General features: G+C 24.6%; 3 protein-coding genes across 3 annotated transcripts in view; 1 reads left to right on the plus strand and 2 right to left on the minus strand.

Moving 5' to 3' along the window:
• Positions 1-43: 43 nt before the first annotated feature.
• Positions 44-3,105, plus strand: LOC129608711 (transmembrane 9 superfamily member 2). The gene is made up of 5 exons (XM_055520378.1): positions 44-320; positions 918-1,112; positions 1,169-2,166; positions 2,228-2,387; positions 2,452-3,105. The coding sequence occupies exons 1-5, from the start codon at positions 186-188 to the stop codon at positions 2,953-2,955; spliced, it is 1,992 nt and encodes a 663-aa protein (XP_055376353.1). The 5' UTR covers positions 44-185; the 3' UTR covers positions 2,956-3,105.
• Positions 3,106-3,203: 98 nt separating this feature from the next.
• Positions 3,204-4,188, minus strand: LOC129608712 (RNA-binding protein 7). Its single transcript, XM_055520379.1, has 2 exons — positions 3,990-4,188; positions 3,204-3,936 (listed from the first exon to the last, which is right to left on the minus strand). The coding sequence occupies exons 1-2, from the start codon at positions 4,122-4,124 to the stop codon at positions 3,370-3,372; spliced, it is 702 nt and encodes a 233-aa protein (XP_055376354.1). The 5' UTR covers positions 4,125-4,188; the 3' UTR covers positions 3,204-3,369.
• A 1,067-nt stretch (positions 4,189-5,255) lies between these two features.
• The window catches only part of LOC129608746 (uncharacterized), a 31,906-nt gene continuing 15,091 nt past the window's right edge, over positions 5,256-22,070 (minus strand). Inside the window, exons 6-12 of the mRNA XM_055520422.1 lie at positions 21,991-22,060; positions 19,073-19,139; positions 18,197-18,329; positions 18,080-18,111; positions 17,773-17,878; positions 11,033-11,260; positions 5,256-7,175 (exon numbers count right to left, since the gene is read on the minus strand). Coding sequence (XP_055376397.1) covers positions 5,261-7,175; positions 11,033-11,260; positions 17,773-17,878; positions 18,080-18,111; positions 18,197-18,329; positions 19,073-19,139; positions 21,991-22,060 — 2,551 coding nt within the window. The 3' untranslated portion in view covers positions 5,256-5,260. The remainder of the gene's footprint in view (positions 7,176-11,032; positions 11,261-17,772; positions 17,879-18,079; positions 18,112-18,196; positions 18,330-19,072; positions 19,140-21,990; positions 22,061-22,070) is intronic.

The raw sequence follows: 22,070 nt of genomic DNA on the forward strand, positions 1-22,070 counted from the left end.
TTGACATTGACATATTCTTTTGTAGATAAATGTTTAGATTTTACATCCTTCACTTTTCTTAGACAAATTTTCGATTGCCGACGTTGGATATTTTTCATTGATGTAAAAAAAGAAAAAGGATGTATAATAGAAATTGTTAAATGATTAATTTGTGACTATTAAACATATTAACTTTGAAGTAGAAAATGCATTTTCGATTGTTAATAAGTATATATATTTTAAGCTTAGTAGCTCAACAAAGTATCCAATTTTATTTGCCAGGATTGGCACCAGTTAATTATTGTAAAAAAGGTGAATTCAGTTCACCTAGTTCTTGTAAAGTAAGTAAAAAGAAAATATTAGATTAAAATATATAAAAATGAAACCAAAATTTTTTGAAATTAGTGAAAATTTCGATATTGTGTCAAATACACATAATGCCATGTAGCCTGCAGATATGTATGTGTACACACGGGAAGTCAAACTACTTATCTGTAAAATTGAAAATAAAAAATTGTTTAATAAGATTAAATTGATAACATTTCATGCAATCGTGTTATAATTTGCAATTTTGTTTAATCGTTAATATTTCTTAAACGCGGAAATGGAGAGTTCCCCTTTTCCTTTTAAACATCCTCTTCTCTCTTCAAGAAATGTGCTTTTAGATAAATATGTACAAGATGAAGATTTGGACTCTCCATATTTTCACTGTATGTATGTAATTTTTAATTTACCAACTATTTCTGATTTATTAAACCAAATATTTCTGATTTGAGTAAAAAATTATCAAAACTTTAATTATTTGTCGAGAATTTTCTTTGTTTTAGCAGCTTATAGAATTCGGTTTTACCTAAGCTATGAAAAAATATGAAAAACTGCTTCGTTTTCTTTAATTTTTTCTACATATGTATTTTAACAAAATAAAATTTTAATTTTAGTCCGATGTTATACTATATGTAAATCGCTTAAACACAGAAGAATCTGTGATACCTTACGAATATCACCATTTTGATTTTTGTGCTATTGATGAGCAAAATTCGCCAGCAGAAAATTTGGGTCAGGTGGTGTTTGGCGAACGTATCCGTCCGGGACCTTACAAAATTGAATTTTTGAAGAATGTTGAATGCCAAAAGGTATCTTTTACAGTAGACAAACAAACGGTAGTTGTATTTTAAAAATGTTATTTTAGGTTTGTACGAAAGAATATATCGGCGGAAATCCAGACTCTGACAGAAGATTAATGGTTCTGAAGAAAGGCATAAGTCTTAACTATCAACATCATTGGATTGTTGATAATATGCCAGTAACATGGTGTTTCCCATCTGATAATGAAAAGCAATATTGTAGTACAGGATTCCCGATGGGCTGTTTAGTGCGTCAATTACCTGATGGCGATGAAAGTTGTGCTATTAATCCAAAATATGATAAACCTGGTGTATATTATCCATTTAATCATGTTGATTTGACAATTACTTATCACAGTGGAAAAGAAGAAGAATGGGGCGTGAAATTTGGTGAAAATGGAGGCAGGATAATTTCGGTTAAAGTTATACCATACTCTATTAATCATAGAGATCCAGATCGTGTAAACTGTTCTTTAAAGTCTGATCCAGTGGAAATACCATCTAGTGCTTTAGGAGCTGGTCAAAGATTATTTATAACGTATTCTTATTCAGTGAAATTTGTTGAAAATAATTTGGTGAAATGGTCTTCTCGATGGGACTATATATTGGAATCAATGCCGCATACAAATATTCAGTGGTTTAGTATTTTAAATTCCTTAGTAATTGTATTGTTCTTATCAGGAATGGTTGCTATGATTATGCTTAGAACTTTGCATAAGGATATTGCGCGTTATAATCAAATGGAATGTGGAGAAGATGTGCAAGAAGAATTTGGATGGAAACTAGTTCATGGAGATGTTTTCAGACCTCCAAGAAAAGGAATGATTTTAGCTGTATTTTTAGGTTCCGGGGTTCAAGTTTTCTGTATGACTTTGATTACTTTGGCATTTGCTTGTCTTGGATTTCTGTCACCAGCAAATAGAGGAGCACTTATGACTTGTTCAATGGTTTTATATGTTTCCTTAGGCACACCTGCTGGATATGTATCTTCACGAATATATAAGAGTTTTGGTGGGATCAAATGGAAAAGCAACGTAATTTTAACATCTATGTTGTGTCCAGGGTAAAAAGCATTTAATTTTTTAATATTGTACATAATGGTTAAAAGTATTAAAATCTTTTAGGGTGGTGTTCAGTCTGTTCTTTATTATGAACCTTGTTCTTTGGGGCAAAGGAAGTTCTGGAGCTGTCCCATTTAGTACATTAATTGCACTTTTAGCTTTGTGGTTTGGCGTATCTGTCCCTCTTACATTTATTGGGGCTTATTTTGGCTTTAGAAAAAGGGTAAGCGCTTTAAAGAATTTAATCTACAAAGGTATGCATTTTGCATTTTAACCTTTCATTCTAGCCTTTTGAACATCCTGTTAGAACGAATCAGATACCACGTCAGATACCTGATCAGTCAATATATACCAAAGCAATACCCGGTGTAATAATGGGTGGTGTATTACCTTTTGGTTGTATTTTTATTCAATTATTTTTCATTTTAAATTCAATTTGGTCTAGTCAAATGTATTACATGTTTGGATTCCTATTTTTGGTTTTTCTAATACTTGTAATTACATGTTCTGAGACAACTATTTTACTTTGCTATTTTCACTTGTGTGCAGAGGATTATCACTGGTGGTGGCGATCATTCTTAACGTCAGGTTTTACATCAGTTTATTTATTTATGTATTGCTGTCACTATTTTGCTACAAAATTGTCTATAAAAGATGCTGCATCTGTATTTCTGTATTTCGGCTACACATCAATTATGGTATTTTTATTCTTTTTGTTGACTGGGACAATTGGATTCTTCGCATGCTTTTGGTTTATCCGAAAAATTTATAGCGTTGTCAAAGTTGATTAAAGAAAATAAGAAGTATAATTTAATTTACATGAAAAATTAACTTATGTTTGATTGAATCACAAACAAAATAATTTCTACTATTAATAATCAATTTATTTTGTTTATAAAAAATTAGCTATAAGAAATTGCGATAAATTAGTGAGTAATAAATTTAACAGGAAAAACTAAAAAGTTTGGTTTTCTTAAATTTCAAAATTAATCAAACTAAATTGGAGAAATCATGAAGAAAAATACATACAAGTTTTGTTTAATTATGCTTGTTGAATCAAAGCACTCTAGTAATAAAATGAAGATTTATTAAGAATATAATTTAAATTAAACACAATTTGAAAATTTCTGTACTGTACGATTTTGAAAAGAAAACAAAAGTTTGTGAAAAGTTTTGTGTTGATAAGTAAGCCTTTTCTCCAAAGACTATCTATTTTTTCTTTGTTCTGATCTTCTACCATCTCTGTGTGAATAATTCCTTTGTCTGTCGTCGCGATTTGGTTTTTGGTATGGCTTCTCTCTCCTGTCAAAACGAGAATCATTTCGAGAGTGGTGTTTGAAATCATTCCGAAAATTTTCAACATGTTTACTCCCAGTAGCTTTAAAGGGATTTTCAAAAGATTCGTTAACTCCTTGAACTAGTTCGGGAGCAAACCTTTTGAGGTGCTCTATATCAAAAGTTCTTATTTGCTTGAGATCTTTATTTTTGTCATTTAAATTTGGCGCAATTTCTGGTGCCTTGTCTTTAAAGCCATATCGTAAGGAAGAGTTTTCCGTATGTTTTCTATCGTAATTTTTGGAGTCACGTGAATTATTACTTTCTTTTACATCACGACCTTTGATTACAAGCCTTTGACCAAATAATTTAATTCCGTCATATAAACGAAGCGCGTAGGGTATCGCACAAGAATATTTATAAGTAACAAAACCAAATGTTTTTTGGCGTTGCGTTTCCTTGTCTTTAGGTATTCTAACACTCTCGATAGGTCCAGCCTTAAAAATAAAATGAAATTAGAGCAATTTGAAGACTTTATAATTCAATTTACTTGTAAAAACAATTCAAATAAAATTTCTTCTGTAGTTTTTGTATCTAAATGCGCTATGAATAAAGTTCTTTTATCTTCATCATCTTCACTTTCAGAAGATGAAGCTGAAGATTTTTGTCTTTTTCTCGATCCCATTTTTTTGTAATTATAATTTATATTTTATAATTTTTTTTCTAAATTAAAATATCACCTATTTGCAAACAAATATTTAGTGTAGCAGCAAGTATGACATTTTGGTTGCTTTGCTTGTTTTTTTTTTTGTTAGAAATTTTGGATTAATTCAGTGGCTCTAAACATTTCTTTACCAATGAGCATATAAGATTTCAGATAATAAGTTGCAATGAGATTTTCTGTGCACATATCTGACTGTTTGAAACATGACATAAGAAAAATATTAACAGTTGCATTTTGCGGGCGGAAGTTTTTAAAATTTCTTTTCAAACAAAATAAATTTAAAAGAAAAATTGAGCTAATAAGTAGACAAAAAGAGAGATACTGCAATTTTTGATAGTTGATAGTATGTGTCTTTACCTTTGATATATTTTTGATAGGTAGTTTTTAATAAATTGATAATTGAAATTGTTTTCGAAGCGCCACAAATTAGACATAAAATGCGTTTATTTAATTAAAATTTGATATTTGCTAGAAAATTTCACATTCATTAGAACAATCCATTGATAGAAAATAATGGATATTAGAGATAGTTGTAGCTGAGTGGCAGTTGAACAGTATTCAATGGTTAAACGAACCTATTTATGATGAAAGAAAAATAGTTGAAAAATGATAACTGATTTTTTTAATAATTTCAAATTTTAATATTTTAAACTAAAAAGGATTTTCTCAAAGGGAAAAAATCAGTATTTTACGTACATAAAGAAGTACAGCAGTGATTGAAAATTATTATTTGTTTTTGATCGATCTAAACATTTTGATTGTGTTCTGAATAAAAATAAATCACTGAATAGCGCTACTGGATCAAACTAATGTCAATCAATCAATAACGAAATAACTGTTATGGCTTAAATTTTTTTTATGAGTAAATGGAATTTTAATTTTTGCAAGTGTTTTGTAAATTAAACAAAAAGTTAAACAATTACATATATTATTTTTATATTTAAAAAATTTTTTTAAGTTTTAACAATACAATAAAATGTACTTATGTATATTAGTTTGTAAGTATTACAATATAATATGTCTTTATTAATTAAATTCTTGAATAAAATTTATAAACATAGAAAAGTAGTATAGATAATATTGCTTTTTTTAATGGTTTATAATGGTTTGATACTTTTTAGTGATTTTTCAATATTTCTATACATTCTGGGAGGGATATAATCCAATATTGATCGGTTGTATAAAGGATGATCTGATAATGTTTTTAATAAAGTTTTAGCATAGCCACGTGTTTCCAAACTACCTTCCATAAGTAAAGTACAGGCAGTAACAAAAATTTTTTCTTTTTGATCTCGAGGCATTTGATATACCTTATCACATCCTACACGGTCAACTAAATGATTTAATAATTTAGCTGTTGCAGTTTTAACAATAGCGTTTTGATGTGTTACGCCTCTTAATGTCAAAAGATTTAAAACCTTTGGAGGTGTTAAATTATCACACATTGATTCTAAAGCACGACCTGCATCTGCTCTTAAAAATCTGTTAGTATCTGCAGTTCTATGTAAAAGATTTCCAACTAAATCGTCACATTCCTGTTCTATAAATTTATTACGAACAGTAAAATATTCAGTGGAAGCTTGACATGCCGCTCTGCTTACTTGAGAACGCAAATTTTTAACTGATTTTGCTAAATGCATACAAACTAAATGACAATGCGGCTCTAAAATATGTGGATGATGTCTTATCAATCTTACAATATCTACCAATCCATCCATTACAATTTCCCAATTTGGTGATTCTAATTGATGAAATGTTAGACTTAAAGCTTCTTTTGGTTTATCAAATTTACTGAGAGTTTGCGGGTACACATCCATTCTTGTAAGTTTTAGAGAATGTTTAACGGGAGAAACACGCCTATTCTTTCGACTGAAAATAGTAGTTTTAGATTTTCGCATCATTGTTTTAACTGGTGAGAAATTTTGTTGATGATTTAAAAGAAAATCAGCACTTGCTGTGCTCTGTTGATAATCTGAACTTGTTTCAGTACTTGTACTACTTCTTATATCAATTTCCGTATCTTTTTGCTCTGATTCTGTATGACTGTAAGTTGGTGATTTTGGTCTAATGTTAGAAGGAGATTTTGAAGATTTTGGAGTTAAAGGGGGAATGCTGGCCGGTTCAGTTTTTACTTCAATATCATTCATTGAAAACTTTTCGGGATCATTTTCGGATTGTAATTCAACCTCTTTCATTTCTATCTCTACCACTGTATGAGTATGAACATCATCTTCTTTTAAATTCGTCATTATTACAGTTTCTATAGAAAATTGTTCAGTTTCGGTTCGTGATTCTGTTCCAATACTTTTTGCATCAAATGAGTTCTCTTCGGATTTTAAATCTTTTAAAGGCGTAATACTTCTATCGAAATTTTCAATGTTCTCAAAAATTTCAAAATCACCATTTGGGCCATCAGTATTATCAATTTCGATATCACTTTCAATTTTATTAATAGATTCCATCGAATCTACTTTATTAATTTTTTCTTCTACAACAACTGATTTAAAAGTTTTATTTGAATATGATGACTGAGGTCTCGATTGAACTTTACTCTTTGCTGAATTACTTTTGTTATTTTCACTTTGTTGCATTGTATCATTTTTATGAACATTTTCAGTTATTCTATATGGTGATTCTTTTACGCTTAAAGGAGTTATTCGATCAGTTAGGATTCTTGTTGGGGTGGAATGCCCTGAACTGTTTAATCTATCATCTGATGAAAGTTCACTGGATTCTTCGGTGTATTCTTCGTTTTCAAAATTAAGAATTTGTAAATTATCTTGTGATACCGCTGCTATAGGTATTTCGTGACTAATTGTACTTATTGATGGTGATTTTTTTGTTGCTGTTGGGGTTAAAGTTGCTGGATTTAATTTTTGAATAGAATTTTTTGGAGATTTTTGTGTTTCAATTATATTGTGATTTTCATGATTTGTATTTAAATCATCGATTGCTGCTGTATTTTTGTAAACATTATTTGAAATTATAAATGGTTGTTGAGGTGGTTTATTGCTGAAATGAAATAAAATAAATTAAAATTTTAAATTCGAAAATATTAAGATTTTGGTTTTCCAACAAAGCAAGTTTAATTTGAGCATACAATATCTTTATTAAATTAATGAATCGCTTATAAATGTAATAAGTAGTTAAAAAAATATGAATATAAAATATTCATATTTTTAGTTTAATGGTCACTTGTTACAAATAACATACAATATATGTACATACATATGTATATAGAAAAGTGATTAAGTCAAAAAATTGAAAAATAATTTTGATGTTATAATTTTCATTATAACGCTTTTTGTGTCCAAAAATTTATTTTCAGGATTTAATCAATCAGAGTTTTTGACATCACAATACTCATCGAAGGATAAAATTTAGAAAACCTACTTATATACATGTACATTTTATGATATTAGGAGCAGGAGATAGCTTACTTTTTGTATGGAAAACGCAATTTTAATTAATTCACGGAATTTTTTATATACGATATAAAGGATTCAATTGTGATAGTATGGTGTATAATTCAAAAACGTGTAATACAAAGTGTATAGGTAAGTATTAATTGTTTACATATATATAAAGAAATTTTACCTTTTTATCTATATTAAAAAAATAAAATAACAAGGTCATTATTATTAATGTGTTGTACACGTAAAGAAATTTTAGCAAAAAATATTCTTAATTCTACATAAACTTATATATTTGCGTACAAGTTTATTTTTAGATCGATACAAGAACGCACCATAGGCTACCTATTAATCTTATAAATGTTGGACAAAGGACGAAAAATTATTCCACATCATTTTAACGTGTATAATAATTTTAATCTATACCACTTTTTGTTATTATACAATTTAATTTATATTTTAGTAACATTTTTTAATAGTTGCATAGTTTAATTATTATAGTTATTTATTAGTATAGTGTATAAGTTTTCTAAGAAAAAAATTCAGTATATTATAAAGGAAAATTTTTAGTGAATAATGAGAAAAAAAAAAACAATCATCCAAAAACAAATTAAGTAGATGGAACGAGAATATTTAGATTTTTTTTTTGTTTCATATATTTTATTGTTATGCTAATGGTAATCGTAATAGAGGCCAAGAACGCAAATAGATTTTATCATTATATAAAATTAAAATTGAGTTTTTATAGCAAGAAATAATATAATTTATAAGAATGACTTAATGATATTTTTCTATGAAAATGATTAAATTTTGTATTTTTGTAGAGGTTCAAATTTAGTTGGTATGAAATTTTTAATTGTATATGTATGATATTTTATTTTTTGTTTTAAAGTGTAATTCAAAGTTTTGAGTTCGGAATATATTAATTTTGGGATTTGTCATGTAATTTCAGTTAATTCCACACGTTATTTTCACACTTCTTTCAACGTTACTTTATCATTTATTAATTTAATTGCTTACTGTTAAGTATTAATGTTATATTCTATAAGTTTTTCATTATATTGATTTGTTATTTTTAAAAAATGGGTATTTTACTCTATAAGTGATTCTTGAATTAACCCTACAGGGTTATGTTTCTACAATATTGTATACATTTTATTATTATGTATACAATATTGTAAATTTGACGTGAAATGTGATTAAAGGAGTTTGTCGAGTTATATTTGAACTTTATAAATTGAATTTTATATTCCGATTTAAACTTAAGATTTTCAAATTAAAAAATTATACCTAATATATAAATATGTGATAGGTTTTGCTTAAAACGTTCCTAGTTTCAAATATGTATTAGATAATTTTTGCTTAAAATATTTAAGCGATTTAATAAACAAGATATATTTAAATTATGGTTCTTCAACAGTATTGTAAATAAATAATTATTAAGTAAAATTACATAAGAACTTATTTAAAACAAGTAATGTACTGAATGGATAAATATTTCAATTAAGTCTATTATCTAAATGTTTTGTTAAATGCAATAGTTGAAAACCTGTAGTTTTTATATAAAAATTTGAAATTTTTGATATAAAACTCTTATTGAAATTTATTTTTCTGAAAAGGTGTATTCTACACCAATACATAGTTAATAGATATATCATGATATTTTTTCTTTCGTTTATTTAATAATTTACTTACATAATATTATGTATAAAAAAAATAACTTTATATACTAGTAAAAAAATTAAACGAGTATAGATTGTATTTAAAAAACTGACATGGAATAAATATTTTGAAAAACATTTAATTTTCAGATTTCTACTTTAAGATACAAAATTAAAAAAGAATTAAAAAATTTATGTAGTAGAATTCGTTATTTTCTAATTTAAAATTCGAATTTCCCAAAAATATTGTACTTAAGATACACAATGTGCAGCATTATGTTTATTAAAAAACCTAAAAAAAATTGCTTGCCATGCTGATAAAAGCATCAAAACTTGGCAGGCCATAAAGTAAACAGGATGTCTAAAGGAAATGTATAAGAAAGATTACATTATGTAAATTAATTAAAACTTTAAATGTTAATTTAAAAGTTAAAATAATTTAAAAGTTTTTTACAATTTATATCAAAATTTTTGAGCCGTCTTACTCAAAATTGTTATTTATTGTTATAACACAGGACTGTTTTATTACTTATTTTAAAAATATGTATAAAATATTTTAGATCTTTTCGGAAATGCAATGAATTCTGTTGTTGAAAAAATTTATTAGACCTAAGTAGGAATTTAGCTGACCTTTTGCTGTAGTTCACGTTAAACATAATTTTGAATTGGCATACGCACTTGAGACAAAATCATTTGTTAGTGTTAATTACAATTATACATCATTAGTCTCGAAACAATAGCTTAAATTTAGTAAAATTTTGTATATGTATGTATATAAGTATCTTCTGTAACTAGCCAGTAATGTAATTTAATAAATTTTTATTTGAAAAATAGCAGATTAAAATGTATTATGTACTTATTACAAAATATGAAATATTATTGAAATGTTTATAAAATTGAAATTTTACTATATATATATACAATCATAGATAAAAAAAAAACTAATTTTAAATGGACAATTATTTCTATGTAACACAAAAAATTATGATAAAAATCATTTGTTTACTTTATGTACATAAATATATATTTTTAATACGTCTAGAATCTATCACGAAATTTTTGTGTAATATAGGCATACCATGTAAAATTGTTTACTCTTTTTCAAAAAAAAAAAAAAGAAAAATATCAATAAACAATTTTTTTTTATTATTTTATTTTTATTAATTTGAACTGGAAGTGAGTTTAAATTAACCCAATTTTTTAATAATAATGTGTACAAATATATACATATATATATATATATATATATATATATATATATATTTTATACGGCACCTATATATTATTATATCGTTATGTATTTAATATTTATTTGAACTTTTATTAATGTCGCCTATAATTATACAATTATATTATATATTATTATATTTTTTGTTTAAGCTATATATTGGAAGGGAAATCTATACGTGGGTGAAAATGTTATTGAAAATGGAAAAATGGAAATTTTTTTTGGATAACATTTTTTAATTAAAAGAAAATTGTTATTGAATTATTACCAAATTTAATATTAAAACTATACATTTAAGTTTATTGTTCTTTAAAAATTAAGCTTGATTTTACATTTTTAATTTTAATTGGAATTAATGCAATACTCTTGTTTATTTATGTATAACATGTATATGGATTTAAAACATGATATATAAAACCATTATCATGTTTTTATTTTTATATTATTAATCTGATAATTTATTAATTAAAAATTTTAATTAGTCATGCACATATACCATAATGCGATGTGTCTGAGTCAAAAAATTTGCCAGAAAAAGAAAAAAAAAAATTTCTTTTTATAACTCACATTATTTCTTCAGAATTTCCAAGAAGTATTAAGGGTGTTCCATTATTATTTGTTTTTAAATCATCATTATTTACTAAATCATCTTTTTCAGCCTTTGTACAATTTAACTTTTGACAACATTTTATATTATTATAACAATATTCAAATACATTTGGTATTCTTTCAAATTGTGTTATCGCTTTATCGACAGCATATTCTTGCGCCTTTTTTATATTTTCACCAGCACCTCTTAAATAATTATTTGTTCGATTGCAAAAACTTTTCATAATTTCTATTTTTTTTTGTATTTTGTATTATGGTCATAAAATTCTTTGTATTTTTTAATTAATTAATTACAAAAATTTAATTAAAACAAAAATTATGCTTTTTGTATGTATAAAATAAAAGGACTAAACAAACTATGAGTAAATGCAATTTCTTTAATCTTAACAAAAACGAAAGAAAAATTCTTTTAAATCACGATAGTACATGCGATTTTTATAATATTTGTAAAGCAAATGTCGCCTATGCAACATCATAATGGACTGACCACAACAAACTAATTTTGGATTAGTTAACATTTTATTTTATTTGAAAATTTATAAAGGATAATGTTTTCTTTTCATATTTTGAATCGCAAAAATAATAAAAATGAAAAGAAAAAAAATTATTGACCATTTCGTTGGCGCATATTCGTTAATCGTTTTTGTTTTTTTTTTTATTATTATTTTTAATTTTTACTATTATTTTATTTTGTTCTTTTTTACTTGAATGGCCCTTAGACCTATAAGAATTATATAAATAAATAAGGAGTCATATATACAATGTATATGTATGTGCAATAAGGAGTCCGTGAGGTGAAAATACTCACCTGTTTTAAATAGTACATTATAATATTTATAACCGATTATATTATAAGTCAAAGTATTTAAGTTTCTATATTAGATTAACGCGGGAAGATTGAAAAGTATTTGTTTTTTTAGTAAAAATAAAAGTATGAGAATGCAATTATTTACAATTTTTTTTTTTGTAATTTATAAATTAGTCAAGTACGTGATGTGCATGTTTAATATAATAAAATTTATTGTTAAATTTAATAAAAATTGTAAATTTTATTAATCAGTGTAAATTTTGTAAAGTATCAAATTTCATATAACTATGTACTTAGTTTTTTTGTTCTTGAGATATTGTTTATTATTTAATATTATTTAAATTTTAATTTTTATTTTATAATAAAGCTTTAACAATTCTTATGATGTGGGGGAATTTACAGGATTTTTTTACAATTTTCTTTTAAACAATGTAAAAATTTTATTTGGCATTCATTTTATTAATTTTTTTTTACTTTATTTATGTTGTTGTTACCCATATAAGTATAGGCGCTTTCGTAAACACAATATTTCGCGTTATATAGCCTTTATTAATGTTGATAAATAAATGTATCAAGCCAATTTAACTCATTTATAACTTATTAACTTAGTGAAATTGTTATTAAATAATACAGTCAAATCAGATGAATTGCTTTGCTTTTAATAAAATTGCCATAAATCTATTAATTACATATCAATCACGTTACTGTTTTGCAATATTGCCTTTCTGAAAATCGCTTATTTTATAAATATTAAAACTTTTAAGCCAACCGTAGTAAAAAATTTTATTGCATGCTATTAGCTTTATCATTCCAAATTTTTTTTTTTAGTTATAACAATTATGGTTGTTGTATTAACTAAAACTATATTTGTCATAATTGTAAAGTAAATTTATTCAATTTTTAGTACTTAAAGTTTGAGAAAGAATTTGGTCATGAATTAAAAATAAACAGTTTTGAAGAGTAAGAATAAAAAAATAAGTAAATAAAAAATTTAAGATTTTTAAGACAGCGGTAAAAATTTTTAAACTCAGAAAAAAATTAACTTTTATTTACAGTGTAACTTTTAATTAAATTTTATTTTTATAAATTAATCAAAATAAAATTTAACATTCTATCACTTCTATTTATAACGGCCATTAAGAAAACCTCTATTCAAAACAAAATATTTTTTTTTAGAGTTTTTCAAAAAATAAACGTTATAAATGAAAGCGATAGCATGACATAGAGAAAAATAATGTAAATAAGTTTATTTTCCAAATTGAAAAAGAACTTCTTTGTTCTTTGGTACATTAGTTCATTTATTTGTACTTTAGTATTACCTAAAAAAAATTTAATAATTAGACGTAAAACACGTAAAACGGTGAATAAACTATTTCGAAATTTCGAAATTGATTATTAACATTTCATATCGATTGAATACAGTTTTACAATTTTAAGTAACAATTACTTTGTATTATATGGTATATGTCTATTTATTAATAATTTTAAGAGTTCAACATTGAATTAATTTTAATAAATTGTTAATTCATTAGATTACTGAAAAATATCTATTTGTTATTTGTTTATTAATTAGAATTGATAAAATTTATAATTACTTTTCATGTCAATGTACTTTTTCATAAAAATAAAATGGAACCTTCGTTACAGGTTATCGTTAGAAAAACAACGACAATTGGTTCAATAACTTTAACTTAGATGGCAAATATAATTATATGCAAATATAAAAATTTTTATTGCTTAATGTTTTAATAAATTTTGTTAAATTTTGGTTGAGTCTATTAAATTTTATAGAGTTCATATAATATATGATATTATTATGAACTCTGTAAATGTTCTATGAGCTTCATAATAATATCAATAGCATTTAATATTAAATTTATTAAATTTAATTTAAAAATCGTCCTAAATCTTATTTATTAATGTGATTAATTTACATACATAATTATGAAAATTATGTATGAATTCTACACCATAGCATATGTAGATTTAAAAAAGGTTCTTCTGAAAACGCAGTATGCGTACGCATTTCTAACTTAAAACTAAAAAAACTTTTTCGCATTGATTGACAACTGCAAAAAATTGTCATTTGTTTTGTCGTAGTAAAAAAGTTCTTGCAAATCTTTATCTAAGTCATATTTGAAAATGCAGTTCTACCAATAGTACAAAATTGAAGTTGTTATTTTTTAGACATAAAAAATGGATTTAAGGAAAAAATTAATTAAAAATTATAAATTCGAATATCTTACAGAAGCAAATCGAGATAAGAGTTTAAACTTACGCTAATAAATCTTCTATATCATCATCGTCCATCTTGCTTAATATTCAATTTAAGTTAGCGCAGTTAGAAAATTAAAAATGCGATGTTGCGTGAAGTTTCTGAAATATCTTAATTGCAGTTGTAGTTTTCAAAATGGCTGCTACTGCAGTTCTGAATTTTTAAAAACACTGCTTTGTAGTTGAAGCAGTTCTTATTAAACAAATGTGCTGCAATTTAGTACTAAGTTAGAACTGCATTTTCAGAAAGACCTAAAATTTCAATTATCACTAGCTTTATTCAAAAATTTAAATTAATTTATGAATCAATTTTCTCATCCCTATATATTGTGTAAGTTCTGCGCCTTTAAAACAGATGACGCTAGTATATATTTATTCCTTTTTATATCGATTTTAAAATAAACCTTATATAACAGAATATTTTATTCTTTTCTTTTTTTTTTAAATTATAATAAAAATAGAGTTTGAGACTTATTAGGCTAAGATTGTGATTACATACCAAGGACATAAAATTTTTCATAGACATTGTCGAATTTAATGTTGATTCGGGTCGAAAAGGAAAAAATTTAAATTTACATAAGACAAAAATTTTACAACTTTCGAAAAAAAGAATTTGTAATTTAACTTAATGAAGAGAAATTAAAGGGGCTTAAGAATATTAGTCGAGGAAAATATACTGACTTTAAAAATCATATATAGGACTACATAAAAATCGAATTATGTATAAATTCTAAAAAATGAAAAATTAGGACTTTCCAGTTATAAGAATTAAAAAGGACATAAATTATTATTAGTTTTTATTGTTTGAGTGAATACCTATATGACATATACATACATATATAAATACATTTGATACGTAATATACATACATATATTTATGTTTAGAAACCCAGTCTACCGGTCACCGAACTAAAGTATGTACGCGTGTAAATTCTATTATTATTGTTATGTGTAGTAATACATGCGTGCACATACATATATAATAATATATTTTAATATAAAAAAATAGGTTAAATGTGTTTGTATGTGTGCAGGAAAAAGTAGGTTAAGTTTCAATGTTTTATGATATTTCCGGTCTTATTTTCTTTTTTTATTTTATGAGAAGAAACCATGCTAAGATGTCTCGTAAGTTTAATATTATATTTTGACTTCAAAATATACAGTGGTATACATAAGTAATTAACAGATTTCCGAAAAAAAAAGGTTTTCGTTTACAATTTTTTAAAAATAAAAATAAATGATTGTGATTCAGGAATTTATGTAGGTCATAATATTTCGTAAACAAATATGTAAATCTGAATATATAAAATTAATCTTTTACTCTTAACCCTTTTACTTGATAATTTTTGAGATTTTTATTATATTTTGGTGTACTAAGTAGTTTATTAAATTTTAAAACAAATGTTACAAAATTTGTCGGAATAAAAATTGGAATATGGGGAAATGTCGGAATATGGAAAAACCACAAAGGACATTTTTTTTTACCTTTATGATAATGTTACATTCATGGAAAAAAGCGTTAGGGGTGCAACCATGCTCTAAGTAATTAAATTAATAATTTCATTATTGCACGAACCTCAAACATGGTTAATTTTTAGATTGATGGTGGGTATGTAAAAAAAAAATAATTCAATAATTTTTTGTATTTTCATAGATACAAGTGTATTAACTACTATACTAGAACTCGCCATTTACTGCGTTTAATTTAAGTAATATGTATAACAGTTTCGACTACTCTAGAATAATTGGGAGTAATTTATAAGTGCATTGCAAATCGTATGGACATTCTGTTTTACAGGAGTTAATTACTCTTTTAACCTGCAACTTTAAATTGGCCAGAAAAAAATAAAAAATAAACTTGGATTAAAGCAATGATTTGTAAAATTACACATTTTCCTTCAACTGAAAAGGCTTCTAAAATAAATTCGAATCAAATTAAATATTTGTGAAATAGCCTTTGAATAAGTGGAAATATTTTTTTTTTTTGAAAAACTACTTAAATTAATTCTATTCTATCATTATTACAAAATTATTTTATTATCAGTCAAAAATTATTGCATACTTTTCGGGGAAAAAGCTATGCTTCTTTTGTTATATGAGAGATTTACAGTTAGTCAATCATAATAAAGATACTATCAACAATAACAAAGCCATCAGAATTTTATACCTATATTGCGTTATTGTGTATTTCAAGGGTGATTTTTTGAGTGTGCATTTAAAGAAAATTGTTTGTATCATGCAACATAAATAATCACTAAATGCTATATGTACCTATGATTGCTAAACATTTAGCAAAAGATGATATTTTGCACTATATTATAATTTGAACTTTATGAATTGATCCTTTAGTATCGATGATGGAAGTGATTACATGATTCTGATTTCTTCTGCAATTCAGCTCTCAATAGTTGGTAAAGATAACTAAAATATAATCATTCAACTACCATGAATATAAGATTTTCATATATTAATTGAAAATGTATTTGTTATTGGGGGATAGAACAATTTTTCGGTGTAAACGATTTTAAAAATTAAAAATCGATAGATCAAGATAATCATAATCAAATTTTATAGTTAGAAAATATTATCCTAACACAGTTAACGTTTAACCATATTTATTGATTGCATTCATTTACGGTTTTTATGTGAAAAGAAATAAATTTCCTTGCCATTTCCAAAGAAAATTGAATATAATAATTAAAAAGAGTTACAATGAGACGACTCACATTTGCAATATTTCTTGCAAACTAATAAATAATTGGTTTGCCAGCCCGAGTGATTGGCGATGGTAACAGACATGCAAAAAGTAAAATAAATGTAATAAACGAAGTAATATATTTTTCCAAGAGCCTAATGCAAATTTTTTGAATTTGCAAAAAATTTTTTAAAATTCCGTAAAAATTTTTTTTATTCAAATTTCTCTATAGCTTATGTTATTCATTACTCGATTTTTTCTGGTACAGCCCGGATCCCGAACTTTAAATTTTATAGACTACATTTTGAAGCGTGACCAAATGCACAATTGTTTCTGTTTCCAAAATCTACAAAAATTTAAAATAATTTTTTTGACCTATAGAATTGTTTCTGTGCCATTTAAATAACAGCGTCTTTGGCTCACTCAATAAGAAAATTCACAATTCAAATTAATTCGACCAAAGTGTTCGATAAAAGTGTTAAGGATTAACTTCTAGATTCAACGTGTAACGTTAAGCTGCTGGACTCTACGTTACACATTTCAATTCAACCTAAAATGAAATTTGAGGATTTTTTCTGAGATTTCTTCAAAATTTTTAAAGGTTCCCAGAATTTCGAATTTAAGAAAATATTGATTGAATGACTACGTTAATATTAAAAGAAAATGGCAAATAGAAGTAAGAACTTTTGTCAAACATTTTAAGATTTGTAATAAGATTTGATTAAAAAATATGTATGCGTCAATAACTTAAAAGCAGAGAAGAGTTATTTTGTAAAACAATTTAGATCTTAAAAATAAATAAATATCTATTCATAAATTCTTTATAACAATGAGAAAACAATTAAAATAACATGAACATGGGGAAACAGTGGGAAACAGTTATAGATTGCGAAAGAATTCTTGTGATTTTTTAATACAAACCTTGAATTAAGTTTCTCAAAACTAGCAAATCTTCTTGGTACTTGAGATCGTTTTCCAAAATTCGATGAATATGTTGATTCATATGAGTTATCAGTCATTGTGTTAACTAAAAATTAATTAAAATTTATATAATATACAGTTAGAATAACAAATTAAATTAATTTTTAAAATTAAATACCTGATGGTTGACTTTGATTATTGATTTTATTTAATTTTCTCGGAATAAATTTTGATTTTTTATTATAAAATGAAACATGATTATTTACATCATATTGTTTATTATAAAATTGATCATCTTTTGATATACCAATTGCATCTTGTTTTTCCATTGAAGGAAATCTACAAAAGAAGAAATTTAATTAATGTAGGTATTCTGATATTTTGGTAAATATTTTTAAAATTAATGTTAAAATTAATTCTTTACCTTGATTGCATTGAATTTTTGAAACCGCTTTCATAAGCATAAAATGTACTATCAGAACTTCTATCGTCTTGTGATGAATCCGAAAAAGATTGAACAAAGACATTTCTTCTAGGGTTGTTTCCGATTGCTTCATCTTAAAATAATGAAAAATTTTAGGATAATGATGTTATAAAATATATTGTTATTAAAACTGTTGGGGTAAATTAATTTAATTTGAGAAAGGAAATGTACATGCATTTTCAAAAAATGAATTTATACAGCACGTTGACTATACTTAGGAAAATCTGTTTAAGAAGCTTATTTATGTATGTATTTAAATATACTATTATAATGTAAAATACATAAGAGTAGCACTGTTGCGACTTGCCGCTACGTTGGCAGTAATTTTAAATCTTATGTTTTAGCTTAATTTACTTTAATATAATATATTAACATGTTTTTTTTTTTCTTTTTACTAGATATCGATTGAAACTGGAGCTTATATTAAAGAACTGCTTTAAATTTTTAAAAGTATAATTATTTGTGATAAAGTGAGGACCAGGAAACATGAAAATCACTAAGGTAATTTAATAATTTATTTTTAAATTTAAATTAAAGTGATACAACAATTTTTTACTCTTTCGTATATATACACAAAAATGGGCTTACGAGTACTAGTATTAATGTAAATATAATTTGAAAAATATGTACAAATTACGGCACAGGTTTTTGAACTATTTGGAAATTAATATTTACAATTGCTTAATGTAAACCAGCGCCCGCTTAATTAAGTTCTATTTAACCCAATTTAACTCTATTTTTGAATTCTAATTAGAAAATACAAGATCAGTAATTTTTAAATGGTTTAATGAAATTTTTGATAAAAATCTTTGTTACCTCTATAATCAGTTGAATATTTGTTCCCTGTAGTTGTCATCTCTCTATATCGATGATTCCTTTCATCCTACAATAAATAAAGTTATTTTATATATTATTATTATTATTAAATAAAATTAATTTTTAATGCTAAATTTTCAATAATATGAAGTAATTAATAGAACGTAAAATAAATGAAATACAATTTAAAAAAAAATAAATTATTTAATTAAATGTACAAAATAATAAATACAATAATTACATAAGTATATACAATAAAATTAATAACCTTTAATTCAAATTTTATTGGAACTCGAACGTATCCAATTAATTGATATATAATCATGAATTCAACCATTTTATGTGCACTTATTATAAAAAAAAAATCTATATAACAAATCGATTGATTGACAATTTCAAATCATCAATAAAGAAGAATGAAAACGATTGTTCAATTTTATTTTATTATTTAACTATTATTTAATTGAAAATTATTGTATTATAATTTATTAAAATTCAAATTATTAACAATTTTAATTGTAATGATTACAATAATTTTCCAAGTACTTTTTATAATTTAAGAATAATGAAGAAAATATAGATTTTACATATTTGCATAATTAAATTGCAATTGATTACTCTACAGCAATTTAATTTCAACTGAAATATTTTTTAATAGAATTATTCTTTATTAATTTTATATACACAATATGCATTTAATAAATTTCTTTTAATTTAAATAATAAACTACCTAAATACTTGTATACTATAGGTATACTCTACGTAATATGGTATGTAAGTGACAAAATCGATAAAAATTTCGTGATGCATTTCAATTATTTTTTCATATGAATAAATTATGATAAAATTACTTAAAAAATGAGTAAGAAAAAAAAAAATGAATGATTACTATAGAAAAAAAAAAAATAGAAAAAAAATGCAAAAAGAAATTTTTATTTATAATGTCAATTCGGTATAGCACAAAATATAGTCCAGTTACATTATACATATATACTCGTATGTATACATATACATTATATCGAATTAATTATTTTGTAAAATTATTTTATGATAGAATTTTGATTGCAGCGCCCAGATTGTGTAAACACGCAAATAAAATAGAAACAAACAAATTGGACTTGCATACATTCTAGTATATAATGTATGTATAATTATGTATATAAAAATATATATGTATGTATGTATATGAAAAATAAAATATAACATTTTTCTTAAAATAAAATTAGGACATTTTGTAATAAATAAAAAAAAAACAAAATAATAAATCGTTCGCTTCCTACTTCTATAGATATTTAATAAGGGATAGAGACATTTTGCCTCATTTAATCATAAAAATGCATATTAATAAAAATGCATAATAAAAATAGGAAATTATCTTATTACAAAGCATAAAATTATATAAAAACAATTTAAGTAACCTATTTTATCTTAATTGAAAAGCCTATTTATAATAAAAATTATTTATTTAAATTGATTTTTTAATTGTGTTTGCGTTTTCTAAACTATTCTAAATAAAACTTAAATTATAATTTTATATAAAAATAGAATTTTGTATTAATTTTAAATTAATTTAATAATAATATATTAGTATAATTATAAAACTGTACTATAGGGATATAAGTTTTAGCTTGTTTACCATCCACTTTAGCTTGAAAACGCACGCGTTTGTCTTTAGTCGCTTTTTTAAAAAAAAATTATAAACAACTTATCATTGAATTTGATTTTTAACTGTAAATTTGTGTTTTAAATAGAAATTGTGTATAACACGTTAATCGTTATGATAATTTTAGAAAAAATTTCACATGGGCCATTATAACTTTATTAGATAATTTAGTTAAAAATTGATACATTTTTAACTATCACAGAAAAATTTTTTTTTTGCCAAAATTCCCGGAAAAATACTATTTTTTATGTTACACATATGTATATGATTATGACATGGCGCTATATTAAAATCTTTTTTCTCGACAAGCCATGTCAGTCTTATACTCGTATGTCTGACGCACCCAAACAAGATACAACAAGATACAAGCAACATAATGTAAATGTATCGTTTGCTTCGGATATCTGTGATTGACGTACCAATTCGCGTACGTCAGACATGTCTGACATGGCTCATGTAGAACTTCTTAGCGTCAGATACATATGACAGACATTTTTGATTAACGTATTAAATATTAATATTCGATTCATTAAAGTAGGGATAAAATTTATTTAAAAGTGAAGATTTTATTAAATAAATTAGCTACCAAATTCTGTTGAAAATATTATATTAAATTAGCACAGTTTAAAGTGTTTCCCAAAATTTAGAATTTCACTCAAAAGAGTGATTAAAATGAAATATGTATGATGTTTGTCCGGGTCGTACTAGTGTGGACTAGATTTATACGTTAGGGAGTTTATAATTTTAGTATCAAATATTTATATTTTGTACCGGAATAGCGTTTTAAATACCGTTTTATCACTGAAAATTACTATGAAACTGAAAATTTTTTAACTGGTATTATGTATATGCATGTACTTAGTTAATATCGTAAGCTTATATATGTATCTAACTACGTAATCAATATATATGCCTATATAGTGTATTGTGTTATAAGTGAAATGCAGTTTACAATAGAGGGCATATTTTAGTTATGATTGGAAGGATGTAATTAACTAAATGTATATTTATGTTAATTTTAGTAATAAATAGAGGAAATATATATATTGTATTTCATGTAAACATATTTTCAATGTATTTGATATATTGTGTATATAAATGCATTTTAGTGCAATAGCGAAATTGTGTAGTAAAATATTTGTTTTGTATTCGAATTTTTGTCTTGAAAATCTTATTAAATTCTATAAACTAAATTAATCTTAACCTGTTACTTGAATCTTAATCTTAAATACAGTTCGAATGTTGACCCACTTACGATTTTAATATAATCATTTCCAATTCCATAGTTTTGCACTTCATGTGGTCCTGAATTTCCATAAACTTTTCTAAAAATAA

Source organism: Condylostylus longicornis, unplaced genomic scaffold (genome assembly GCF_029603195.1).
Source record: "Condylostylus longicornis isolate FDR11 unplaced genomic scaffold, ASM2960319v2 ptg000034l, whole genome shotgun sequence".
NCBI classification, from domain to species: domain Eukaryota; kingdom Metazoa; phylum Arthropoda; class Insecta; order Diptera; family Dolichopodidae; genus Condylostylus; species Condylostylus longicornis.

Coding starts and splice junctions, on each gene's coding strand:
- LOC129608711 (XM_055520378.1), top strand. CDS start 186: ATGCATTTTCGATTGTTAATAAGTATATATATTTTAAGCTTAGTAGCT. Junction 2,167..2,227: donor ACATCTATGTTGTGTCCAGG/GTAAAAAGCATT, acceptor AAAATCTTTTAG/GGTGGTGTTCAGTCTGTTCT. Junction 2,388..2,451: donor ATTTTGGCTTTAGAAAAAGG/GTAAGCGCTTTA, acceptor CTTTCATTCTAG/CCTTTTGAACATCCTGTTAG.
- LOC129608712 (XM_055520379.1), bottom strand. CDS start 4,124: ATGGGATCGAGAAAAAGACAAAAATCTTCAGCTTCATCTTCTGAAAGT. Junction 3,937..3,989: donor TATTTGAATTGTTTTTACAA/GTAAATTGAATT, acceptor TTTATTTTTAAG/GCTGGACCTATCGAGAGTGT.